This window comes from Dermacentor albipictus, chromosome 4, assembly GCF_038994185.2.
Source record: "Dermacentor albipictus isolate Rhodes 1998 colony chromosome 4, USDA_Dalb.pri_finalv2, whole genome shotgun sequence".
Classification (NCBI taxonomy): Eukaryota; Metazoa; Arthropoda; class Arachnida; order Ixodida; family Ixodidae; genus Dermacentor; species Dermacentor albipictus.
The window spans coordinates 173,410,589-173,423,938 of record NC_091824.1 but is presented as its reverse complement, the minus strand read 5'-3'; the positions used below and the strand labels follow the sequence as shown (position 1 = coordinate 173,423,938).

The following is a 13,350-nucleotide window of genomic DNA, read 5'->3' as shown; positions in this document are numbered from 1 at the left end:
CGACTGGAATTTGCTGCACCATACTGCTCCAAAGGGGTCTTTTTTGCTGAAATTGTGCCATTGCTGTGCCACGACCTAGTTTCGGTGGTGCCTGCCCAAATTCACGAACCAACGATGGCTTCGTGTGAGTGACAGAAACAAATCTCGAAGGCTGCGCTTTCGCGGACTGCATGCGGCGGAAGCGATTCGAGGTGCCGGGAGTGTGTCTTGGTCGCTATCTTTTACACGTAATTTAGTGCGGTGCTTGGTGGCACCTCTGCATTTGTTGATAGCGGCCGCTGTGACAGCTGACAAAATCCAGTTCAACCCCAGTTAGTTTGGTAGCCATGCTGGTCAGCGCTGGTTCTGTACTGTGGTGTGCGTTGTGCTTGTTCTGTGGTTCTGGTTCCGCAGCTTGAGGGCTGATGTGTGACGGCGTTCTCCAAGCTAAAAGGTAAGCAATGTTCACCACTCATTTAGTTTGCTTACTTTCAACTTTACTCTCTTTACTGTAAGACTGTTCTCAAGTAAACTTGTGGTAGTTGAGTTTCTCATAATGCTTTGTTAATGCACACATGGTGATTGGCTACCAGACCATGTCGTTAGCAATGCACAGGCCTTTGGTAAAGCTCTTGAATCGGAATGATTGAGTGGCCAAGCCCTTCTTGTATTCAGCGTTTTGGTAGCAAGCATGATTTGAAGCCTTTGTACTACGAGTGTATGTCTGTGTATGTGTTCACACCCCTGATTATGATTTATAACGTGATATCGGAATGTGCCGAATATCAAGCTTGCGAAGTGACCCAGCGCCATTATGTTGCATAGCTTCGCGCAGCGCAGCTGGCAGGATCATTTTTAGTATGCCGCAATCGACGTCTATTTCCACTGTCAGTTGTCGCGTGCAGCTCCATTTACATGCACCAGGTGGCTTATCGCATCTTACCGCAACTGGATTTTTGAGTACTCGATGGAATGCTGTAAATTAGAGGACACTTAATCTTCCGGCAGTGTAAGCCGCATGTCATGGAAATAGCTAGTAAATTACAGGGATTAAGCTACAGCACACGCTCTTTTCACAGTGTTGGCAGGCATCGTGTAGGCTTCATTAATGAATTGGCTTTGATCATTCACATCGTGAATTTGGTTCTAGTTCTGGAGCGTATATTTCTATGAACTCAAATACTGACAAAAATTTTCTTTTTAAGTAGTTTCTGCCTCAATCTTCGTTTGAACTTTCGAGCTTTTAAGCAACCGTTGTTTGCTCAAGAAACTGCATGTGTTTAGAAACCTTCGAAATTTAATTCCTCCTTCGTCAACATTGAAGCAAATGAAATAATTGGTCTCCTGTTTTTTCCAGGTCGGCGCAGTGAATTCAGTCAGGACACATTAAACCAAGATGATCAAAACGGTGACCACATTGTTGGTGCAGGCCAGGTGACAAGGAAGAGGATGCATACTGCATTGTGTGCAGCTCAACCATACACTGTTCACATCACGGAGCCATAGCAGTCGAATGGCATTCTCAGTGCAAGAGCCATGTAGAGCTTTGCAAAGCTTTGCGTGGGCCTGATGGAAAACTGTCAGATCTGTGACGCAGCAGAGGGTGCTAAGAATACCTGGCTCCGGACAGGCCGCCATGGGAATCTGAACCTGGCAACGTTTAACGTTAGAACGTTATCTAGTGAGGCGAGTCTAGCAGTGTTATTGGAGGAACTAGAGGGTAGTAAATGGGATATAATAGGACTCAGTGAAGTTAGGAGGACAAAAGAAGCATATACAGTTCTAAAAAGCAGGCACGTACTATGCTACCGGGGCTTCCCGGAGAGACGAGAACTAGGAGTCGGATTCCTGATTAATAAGGAAATAGCTGGTAACATGCAGGAATTCTATAGCATTAACGAGAGGGTAGCAGGTCTTGTTGTGAAACTTAATAAGAGGTACAAATTGAAGTTAGTACAAGTCTGCGCCCCTACATCCAATCATGATGACCAGGAAGTCGAAAGCTTTTATGAAGACGTGGAATCGGCGATGGGTAAAGTCAAAACAAAATACACTATACTGATGGGCGACTTCAATGCCAAGGTAGGCAAGAAGCAGGCTGGAGACAAGTCACTGAGGGAATGTGGCATAGGCTCTAGGAATAGCAGAGGAGAGTTATTAGTAGAGTTTGCAGAACAGAACAATATGTGGATAATGAATACCTTTTTCCGCAAGCGGGTTAGGCGAAAGTGGACGTGGAGGAGCCCGAAAGCTGAGACTAGAAATGAAATCGACTTCATACTCTGCGCGAACCCTGGCATCATACAAGATGTAGACATGCTCGGCAAGGTGCGCTGCAGTGACCATAGGCTGGTAAGAACTCGAATTAGCCTTGACTTGAGGAGGGAACGGAAGAAACTGGTACATAAGAAGCCAATCAATGAGTTAGCGGTAAGATGGAAACTAGAGGAATTCCGGATCAAGCTACAGAACAGGTATTCGGCTTTAACTCAGGAAGAGGACCTTAGTGTTGAAGCAATGAACAACAATCTTATGGGCATCATTAAGGAGTGCGTGATAGAAGTAGGTGGTAATGCCTTTAGACAGGAAACCAATAAGCTATCGCAGGAGACGAAAGATCTGACCAAGAAACGCCAATGTATGAAAGCCTCTAACCCTACAGCTAGAATAGAACTGGCAGAACTTTCTAAGTTAATCAACAAGCGTAAGGCAGCGGACATAAGGAACTATAATATATATAGAATTGAACAGGCTCTCAGGAACGGAGGAAGCCTAAAAGCAGTGAAGAAGAAACTAGGATTAGGCAAGAATCAGATGTTTGCGTTAAGAGACAAAGCCAGCAATCTCGTTACTAATATGGATGAGGAGTTCTATAGAGATTTATACAGTACCAGTGGCACCCACGACGATAGTGGAAGAGAGAATAGTCTAGAGAAATTCGAAATCCCACAGGTAACGCCAGAAGAAGTAAAGAAAGCCTTAGGAGCTATGCAAAAGGGGAAGGCAGCTGGGGAGGATCAGGTAACAGCACATTTGTTGAAGGATGGTGGGAACACGTGGGAACACTGTCCTAGAAAGATTGGCCGCCCTATGTACACAATGCCTCATGACCTCGAACGTACCGAAATCTTGGAAGAACGCTAACATAATCCTAATCTGTAAGAAAGGGGACGCCAAAGACTTGAAAAATTATAGACCGATCAGCTTACTGTCCGTTGCCTGCAAAGTATTTACTAAGGTAATCGCAAATAGAATCAGGAACACCTTAGACTTCTGTCAACCAAAGGACCAGGCAGGATTCCGTAAAGGCTACTCAACAATAGACTATATTCACACTATCAATCAAGTGATAGAGAAATGTGCAGAATATAACCAACCCTTATATATAGCTTTCATTGATTACGAAAAAGCGTTTGATTCAGTCGAAACCTCAGCAGTCATGGAGGCATTACGGAATCAGGGTGTAGAGGAGCCATATGTAAAAATACTGGAAGATATCTATAGCGGCTCCACAGCCACCGTAGTCCTCCATAAAGAAAGCAACAAAATCCCAATAAAGAAAGGCGTCGGACAGGGAGATACGATCTCTCCAGTGCTATTCACAGCATGTTTACAGGAGGTATTCAGAGACCTGGAGTGGGAAGAATTGGGGATAAAAGTTAATGGAGAATACCTTAGCAACTTGCGATTCACTGATGATATTGCCTTGCTTAGTAACTCAGGAGACCAATTGCAATGCATGCTCACTGACCTGGAGAGGCAAAGCAGAAGGGTGGGTCTGAAAATTAATCTGCAGAAAACTAAAGTAATGTTGAACAGTCTCAGAAGAGGACAGCAGTTTTTGATAGGTAGCGAGGCGCTGGAAGTGGTAAGGGAATACATATACTTGGGGCAGGTAGTGACCACGGATCCGGATCATGAGACTGAAATAACCAGAAGAATAAGAATGGGCTGGGGTGCGTTTGGCAGGCATTCTCAAATCATGAACAGCAGGTTGCCACTATCCCTCAAGAGGAAAGTGTATAACAGCTGTGTGTTACCAGTACTCACATATGGGGCAGAAATCTGGAGGCTTACGAAAAGGGTTCTGCTGAAATTGAGGACGATGCAACGAGCTATGGAAAGAAGAATGATGGGTGTAACGTTAAGGGATAAGAAAAGAGCAGATTGGGTGAGGGAACAAACGCGGGTAAATGACATCTTAGTTGAAATCAAGAAAAAGAAATGGGCATGGGCAGGACATGTAATGAGGAGGAAAGATAACCGATGGTCATAAAGGGTTACGGACTGGATTCCAAGGGAAGGGAAGCGCAGCAGAAAGTTAGGTGGGTGGATGAGATTAAGAAGTTTGCAGGGACAACATGGCCACAATTAGCACGTGACCAGGGTAGTTGGAGAAATATGGGAGAGGCCTTTGCCCTGCAGTGGGCGTAACCAGGCTGATGATGATGATGATGAGAGCGATATTAGCTCTTTATTTGGCTGGTTAAGCTCTGCATCATCAGGTGGCTGGACCGTGCAGACCAATCAGGGTGCTCACGTAGGTTTACGCTGGAGTTCCTTCATCAGCTTGAGTTTATGCCTCCACCGATTCGTCGAAACACCCAGCTTGCCTGTGGTTACCGGAATACCAGACACGTTTGACGCTGCGACAGAATGCTCGCAGCGTACGCTGCTTAGATAGCTTCGACTGCCAAGCAGCTGGTGGAGAGGTTGGAGAAGCTTTACGCACGTGTTCCTAGAGAACCGACGTGCCACGTGAAACGACGTGCCATCATGACAGAGAGCCAGTGAAGCCCCTTACCCTTAGCCTTGATCCCTCGGCGAGCGAGTTGAGAAAATGCATGGCTATGGAGGAGGGTAACTTGTAATCGTCTTTAGCTCTCTTAATATGAGACGCTTCACACAAATTGTGGTGCGAATGATTAACTGTAGCTGTACCCTATGCATCTACAAAATTTGTCCGAACCATTTCAGGGGCCCTTTAATAAAAAAAGAATGCAAATTTGCCTGCGCTTATGAAGCTGTGAGCTGCTGCCGCGAAAGCGCAAGCATAAATTTGTGTCGCTGCCCGCCGTCAGCTACAGAAAGCAGCGTTTCAGGTAGGGCTGCTGTATGTTGCCAGCTCCTGGAACAGGTAACTGCCCTCCCTGAAACACTGCTGTTGTAGCAATTTGCTACGTTTGGGTGGATGTCTCATTTTCCCTTTAATAAATACTTCTCTCCACCTTGAGGGTTTCCACAGAACTATTACATCAAACTCTTGCCTTTGCTTTGAGTTGTTGAATTTGACTTCCCCTTCCATCTGATAGCCGCCTGGTTAGCTCATTTGGTAGAGCGGCTGCCCCGGAAGAGCGGTGGTCCCAGGTTCGAGTCCCTGACCAGGACAAATTTCTCTTCAATTAAGGCGCTTTTTCTTTCAAGGAACCTGTACCTTTGTAGAAATTTGATACGTATGGGGGGATGTCTCATTTTCCCTTTATTAATTCTCTAGACATTGTGGGATTTCTCAGAGCTATTACGTTAAACCGATAATTGTTGTAACTGGGTTGCATAAAAAAAAAAAATCAAAGTGGGGCATGGCGTAGCTGTTCTGAGAAAACTAATGGCAGGGAGGCCAGTTCCCCTCCCCACCACCTTGCCCCATCTAGCTTGTGATTGTTTTGCCTCATTGAACTGTTTAACACTGCTCACTTCGATCACGTGTTGTTAACAAGCCAGAGCTGTCGGCATTCAAGAATGGCACTGCTATAACTGCAGAGACGGGTCATGGGCGGCAAGTGTCATACGAGCTCCCCTGAGGCATCGTTTTGGTTGCCCCAAAAGGCGCCTTTTAAAAAAACGCGCGAAGGTTACCGCGGCAGCATCGCAGCTTGAAAAATCCAGAAGGAATGCCGAGATGTGATCGCCACATACATCTTGCCATGTACTTTCCACCAGCTTGCACGAGAAAACTGCATGTCTGTCAGCCTTGCTTGCTTTGCGCAAAGCTTGCCAATGTCCTTCTCCAAGGTATCCAAGGGCTCCATGTAGGGAAGCCAAAGCGTCCCTCGCGAAAACAAGCCCATGAGAGACTGAATCATCTACAGGACTGCCTGCGGGGAAAATGTTGAGGCAGCCTGTCCTACTGAGTCAGAGTTGCCGTCATGGCCACACTGTTACTATCCGATGCAAGCATGTTCGCGATGATCGCTTCATCAGTTAGAAGTACTTTGTTTCTAAATCTATAGCAGTGTGCTTTCTTTTCACCGGCAACATTGAGATAGATTTGTTCTTGCTGCGCAAAAGGGGGCTTGGAATGTGGATGTTCTGTACTTTGTAATAGCTTGTAGCAAAGACGTATTATCTTTAGTCAGTCGCTTACTCAGCTGACCATCACGTTTAGCTCCGTACATTTGTGTATTGTCGGTGTAGTCGCCATCATCCATGCTTAGGCGCATTGATTCAAGTGTGTGCCCATTCATTTGCAGTTGAACCTCGCAATAATTAAATCGGTGGGGAACGTGAAAAAATTCATTTTCGCGGGAATTTCGTTGTTGCAAAAAGAGACAGCACAGATAGGTAATGCATCACAGAACAATACTTTACTGTCAAAATTCTGTTAGCCTACGTTGCAAGCTTTGCTCGAGGATATACAACCACATTGCTCACAGTAGAAAGTGTGCCGCATACGTCGACCAGCAGTGGCAGTACTGCCGTAGTGCAGTATTCTCGGTCAATTGCTTTTGGAGATGCAATCACTTTTGTGAGATTTTGCGTCGGCACCAGACACAGAGCAACAGCGCATGCAGCAGCATTTCACCAGCCCAAGCTGTTGCCCATAGGCACCGACGCGTCCAGTGCCGAGCGCAAAAGTGATCATATCTCGTTTACGCAAAGGCAAACCATCGAGATAGGGCCCTTTTGCGCAAGTCTACGTCCGGTGCCAAATCCGCAGGCGATGCCTGTCGGGTCGCACCAAAACCAGCGTTCTTGAAGCAAAGGATGCGTATTCCTGGATGATCGCTCAATCATGTCCTAATGCATGACATTCCATATGCTACGCCCATCATCTCAAGCGCCATAAACAATTCCATATTAGTGGGACGTGGATTTCCTTGTTTTTGCTGCATTGTTTCACTGAGGCGCACATTATGCAGTGCACTACCACGATCGGCAATTGTTGTCTGAAACGCACATTCAGTTTCGCCTGATGCAATTTGCCTAGGCCTCGCCGAGTCGTCAGCCGTAAGGAACGCAAACTGAACGTGCGTTTCGAACAACGATCTACGATCTCGCCTAGTAGGCGTGCAAAAACCGTCGTCATATGTGGGTAGCAACATGTGTACTGCTTCAAACGGGCGATCAACAAACAAGATGGTGGCCATGACATGTTTTCAGCGCATTGATCGCTTCCGGTGCTTGGATGTTCTTGTCAACAAAAATGGCGGCGCCCTCGTAAGTGTAATGTGGTGGTATTTTTCGCAATTTTAGTGCAAAACAATCAGATTTGAGCACATTTTTGAGCCTGCTAGCCTTATGTGAGTAGGAAATATGTGGAGTTATGTTCCAGCAAATTTCGTTGGCGCAATATTGCATTACAACGACATTTCGTAGCCTAGAGGTACGAAACGCATTGAATCCTATGGGCGTTCGCCGGGGGATACGAAAATGTTTCATGGTCGTTGGAATTTCGTTGTTGCAGGATTTTGTTATCGCAGGTTTCTACTGTATTTTTGATACTTTGGCACTAGCATGGGCATAAGTTTGCGAGAGTTGAGGTGGATGTGTATAGATAACGTATAAGAAACTTATTATGCCAACAAGCAGTGCTAGTCCCTTTGTCAGTGTGTTGTGAGCTGTCCTCACTCTTGCCAACGTTCCGTGGTGTAAGTTCCTTCTTTGGAGGTTAGTGATACAACGCTGGCAGATGAGTGGATTAATTTTCTTATCCTCGAGAGAAGCCATGCATCGCGTAGAGTGGGCAACACAGACAGTCCGTATGCAGCAGCAATCCATGGACTTGGTCACACAGACTGATTCCATTCCTTAAATACCAGTCACTATTTCGGCAGCCAACTACTGCGCACGTCTTCCCTCTACCGTTCCACATTTTTAAGCATGAATTGAACACAGTGCATTAGCAAACACTCGGTTGCATTTCCAACAGCTGATTGTACTGTAGCAGGGCAGAAGTGGTAATGGTTTCTTATTTGTGCGCTCTTGCTGAGGCAACGTGCAGCACACTGTTGAAGGCATCATCTCATTCCTCTAGACTAGGGTAAACAGTTCCGTGAAAAGAGTCTATCTATGGACACCGTCCGAGGAGTCCAAGCCCAACCTTGCTATCGCTGTCAATGCTTTGCCCTTTGGGCAAAACTGCAAGTTTCTTTTGCTTTCATGTAAATTATTTGTGAAATGATGCTCTTCTTTACCAGACATATTTCATATCTTTCATAAATGTGTTTTAGGGCTTGTTACATTTTAATTAGACAATTTTCAGCAGTAGCAGTACAAAGAAAAAAACATCAGAAAAGAACTGCCAAGGAAAAGGGAACTGGCCATGAGCCCTCTGCTTCTTTAAAAGGTATGGTTTGTTGTCCAGCATACGTTGCTCAGTGCCTTGTGTGTCCTCGTGCTTGTGCAGGGTGTGGGCAGAGCTGCTTGACCGTCCACAGCAAAGACTGCAACTTGTGCTGTTCCCGCTGAGCTGCTTCCAACCCCCTGAGGGTTTGCAGCAAGCATCGGCACAGTCCCTCCTCCTTTGGCAGGAGACCTCCCAAGTCTGGATCAATGTATGTAGCAATGATCACTGTTTTGTTATCGGTTCCACGACTGCCTTTTCTCTGCTGAGCAATGACTGCTATGTGGCCGGCTACTTTGAAGTGAGGATGAAGCGGAGCGAAAAAATACTTTGCCACTGTGACTTACAGGATATTCATGCTACAGAGGCCCACGCAGACAAAGTTGTCTGATGTCATTGGTTTGCACAGTTCACTTTGTAGCCGCTTTCACACTGGCAGTACTGAGACCTGCCACAGTGGCCATGGCCTTCTGCAGTGCATGGGGTTGCAGGTTTGATTCATGACCACAACAGCTGCATTTTCATGAGAGTAACATGCTAAAATACTTGTGTACTCACGTCTAAGTGCATATTAAAGAACTTCAGGTTCTTTAATGGCATCCCCCACTGTGCTGTTTTGAAGTGTTAAACCGCACAATTAAATTTTAATTTGACACTGAACTGGGAGAAAAAGCCAAATTTTTAAATTGAAGCTTTCCTTGTCTGTTCCTTCGACTTTTCCAGCTGCTGCTGCTGTCACTGTCTTGCACACCGCAATGGGAGGTGGTTTAGAGCGTGTATATAAATTGCAGGAGCATGGCAGAGAAAAAGGACGACATGAGAAATTCATTTCCATCATGTTGCTACAATGCCTCAGGAGCTCCATGGGCGCCACCACAATACCCTCTATAGTCGGATACAACTTTAGAAAAAAGGGGGCGTTTACTCCTCCGAGGCGGAGGCAGACGAGCATCCACCAATGGGCGCGCGCTCTGGACAAACGTCATGAGCCAGACGGCTGGTGACCCCGCCGACGGAGAAGATGGCCGCCCGCGCTTCGAACTGGGCGAAGTGGCGACAGCTGTGTGCTTCAGCCCCTCGTCAGAGTGAATTCCAGTAGTGTTTCTGAGGGTCTATCATGCCGGAAATATTACTACGAACTTACGATGCGCCATTTATGCCGCGTGCATTTATTCTGAGCCGTGATCCGTTGAAGGAACATTGCAGCGAGCATCGCTGGCGCTGTGCTACGCTTTGCCTGTAAACAGGATCCCGCGGCGACCGCTGCGAACACACATCCTGCGTACTTGTTCCATGTTGTTTTATTTCACTCCCGAGTGAAGTTATGGCGAGAAAGTTTTCCAAAGACTGGTGCCTACGGTAGCGGCAGGTGTGTTTTTTGTCGGATGGGGTGAAATGATGGAGCAAAACCATTCTCAGGAGAAATCAGAAAAGTTCGCGCAACAGAAACTATTTGCAGAAGAAGCCTTCAACGCAAAGATTTGTCGCCGTCAACTTAGCGTAAACTATCAATAGAGAGGTTTTAGCTTTTCCGGTATTCCGGTAAAACGCAGGTGGACGCCCGGCGCGTTGGGGCGTTGGGGCGGAGGCGTAAACGTGAGCGGTCGAGCGGTCTGCACGGTGCATCCACCTGGTGGCGCAGTGCTCAAACATACAGAAACAGTTAATATTGTATTAACTGAGCGTATTCTTCTTTGCTGCTGGTGTAAATTTTCGGCACTGGCATAATCGTGTTGCAGCCCCAACGCCCTAATGCCCCGTCCGCCTGCATTTTACCGGAATACCGACGGTGTTCCGGTGTACCTGAATACCGACGAAGTGACGGTGTTCGAGTGTTGTGTGGCACCGTCGATTGATTGCTGTACACCAGTTCTCACTGCACGCGCAAGCTGTAGAATGCGTGCTGTGAAACTGTGAAAACACAAAACCAAAAAATATAAATTTTATGCTATTTGAAACCAAGACTATTCATTTAAAATGATGAATGAAGCATTTTTGCACCTTCCTGCCTCGACCGTATTCTCGCCCCAGGTTTGTAATGGTTGCGATAAATGCATTGTTTTATATAAGTACTTTTTCTATAGCAACTGATTCATTTTAAGCATGAGAAACGAGTAGTAGATACGCCGTGTACAAGTGAACAAGCGCAAAAGCGTTGCAGAGCTGCTCTTCCTACTTTTGTCACTTGCAATGAAACTAAAGAGCAGACGACGGGCAGCGTTGTGAAAGGCACGGGGTTATTTTTCTGCCGCTATCCGGCATGTGCTGCAGCACATGAGAACTCTAATAAACCAGTCATCAAAATGCAAAAGCCTTTATTTATACCGAGAATTACGCGTTTCAGGAGCACGATGTTTCAAGCGGGACTATTTTAGTCGCGGAGGCTATCGGCTGTCGCGCTTGGGTCATCTGGGCGGGGCCCCCCTTTTTTCTAAAGTTGTATCCGACTATAGACTGTTGTAGTTATCTGTGACCCCATGCAAAAGCAATGCAGAAACTGCAGCACTTACTTTTTACTAATGCACGTGGTTCAGAGGGGAGGTAGATGGAATGGTAGATAGGGACATAGGGCGAGGAGGCAGAGAATGGGTATAACCGACACAGTTATGAAATTAGTGAATAACAGGCTTGCCATTCTTCACTCACAACTCACATACATGAGGGAGGGTGGGAGAGGGAAAAAATGATGTGAGGAGGCAAGGAAACACTACTAGATGTGGCTGTAGTTTCTGGACAAACTGGATAAAATTACGTTTAATGTACGCTGAAGTACTTTTTTTTACTATGTCTGAAAAATAAACACTATGTAAATCAAGAAACATTAAACATCAACTCGTCGCTTTAGTATTGCACTAAATGCTGATAAACTTACACATTTGTTGTAGACGTAACTGCCAATTATTGTCAGTCGACGTAAACATTACAGGAAGCTTTGCTTACATTGATTCCCACAGTGCGTGGGATCCGCATAATATTTTAGAAATGTAGGATAAGCTGTGGTTCTATAAACAGTGCAGGCACTTACCATTTGATAATAGCAACATCGGCATCTATGTGAAGCACCCATACGCCAGCGTGCCGGCAACTTTGCTGGAAACAGACATTGATAACACACTAGTCTGCGAAACTTAGTAAGAACATCAGTAACTTCATTAATTGAAGCTCAGAGTTATCTGGCTTGGAGCTTGGTGTCACCACACTGCATTAAACAAGTGTGACAGTCTTGACACTTGATGCATACATTGCCTATTTATGTGTCGAGGTTCTCCACGTGTTAATATCCCCTTTATTGGCAGTTGTGCTCTTTGTGGAGGCTCCCAATATTTGTTGGAGCCAACCGGTGTTGTTAAGAAAGCCTCCATTTTTCTTTGCCTGCAGGTGCATGATGTGCTTATCTTCCTGCGGCCAGAGTCTCCTCAGGAGCTGCGCCTCCTGTGGGCCAGTGAAGAATCCGGCTTCCGGCATCTTTACCTCCTGCGGCTACGCACAGATGGCCAGGCTCCCTGCACGGCCCTTCCACTGCCCTCGGGACACGGTAAGCCAGTTCAGCATCTTAGCCATTTGGCAAACTCCAAGGCTCTTTGACGAATAATTTTGGGAACCAGATAAGTCACACTCACCTTCTGACCATAATAAATGTATGCATTATTCTGTGGCTCGTCTATAAAAGACATTGACCTATGCACTGGTTCTCAGTCAAGCCCCTGGGCACAGTGAGTGCTGAACGTCCAAGGAAGTGGCAGTGTGTGTATTGCCACCATAACTACTGTTCCACTCCCATCCCCCAGCAATGGCTTCCTCTGAATAGCATAAGCTAAGTTCGATAGATCACTTGGAAAGGAAGAAACAGAGGACAGGAACGCTGCTGGGATTGGCTGAATGTTTTCTCCTTTATCATGCGTTGTGCAGCACGTAATACCACATTGACCCTGTACCTGTGAGAACCCTTGATTGCTACAATAAACCTTAACCACACATTCATCCGCCATAGTCAAAATAGCAACTGCAGCAAAGAGTTGTTTTGTTCGTATTCAGTGGGCAGCAAACGATAATTTTCAAGCTGTTGTCGAATAGGATGAAAGATGCCTCACTTGTAGTTTTTCTTGTGAAATCAAAGTTGCTGACTACATTGCGCTGAACAGTCAGTCAATCTGCCTTTTGTGATGCATTATGGTGCCATCGTGCGGTGGCCACGAGAAACAATTTGGCAGGCGCTGCTGCGTGCCGCGACGGCCGCCCCACGCGAGGCTCGCAACCAAACAAGCAGCCTGTGAGACAAGATCGAAACAACTTGAACACGCCGTCATATTACCGTATTTACTCGCATAATGATCGCACTTCTCTGTAAAAAAAATTGATGCAAATTCAGGGGTGCGATCATTACGCGAGTTAAATTTCCCGCGAAAAAAAAAATAATTTTTTTTTCGTCCAGCGTTTGCTGCGGGATGTGGGTGCGGGACACCAAAACAAAGCTGGCGGCCGGCAGGGCAAGCCGAATGCGTTTTTTTTGTTGTTGTGGGTACATTACGTGCATTGAAACAATTTCTCCTGTATCAGTGATGAATAATATCGTCAATATTGGTAAGTTTGCGGCAATAACGTAGCCATGCCCACTTTGAGGGGACAGAAACAGATGGGCGCGCTTAGCTACCAGTGACAGAAACGCATGGCCGGCGTGCTGCTGAAACTGCGGCATCTGTATTAACTACTATCCTAATACGGCACGTTTCCGCTAAGGGTGGCCGAATAACTTAGCTGTGTTACAAGCGTCATAGGGTACACTTTTAACGTATCAGTGTAAACGTGGC

At 46.2% G+C, this 13,350-nt stretch overlaps 1 protein-coding gene across 6 annotated transcripts in view; it reads left to right on the top strand.

The window, feature by feature from the left end:
- LOC135913613 (dipeptidyl peptidase 9-like) overlaps positions 1–13,350 on the top strand; it is a 137,684-nt gene that overhangs the window by 46,772 nt on the left and 77,562 nt on the right. For all 6 annotated transcript variants that reach the window (XM_065446146.2, XM_065446139.2, XM_065446140.2 and 3 more), the window contains 2 exons: positions 8,606–8,753; positions 11,921–12,077. In XM_065446146.2, coding sequence (XP_065302218.2) covers positions 8,606–8,753; positions 11,921–12,077 — 305 coding nt within the window. The remainder of the gene's footprint in view (positions 1–8,605; positions 8,754–11,920; positions 12,078–13,350) is intronic.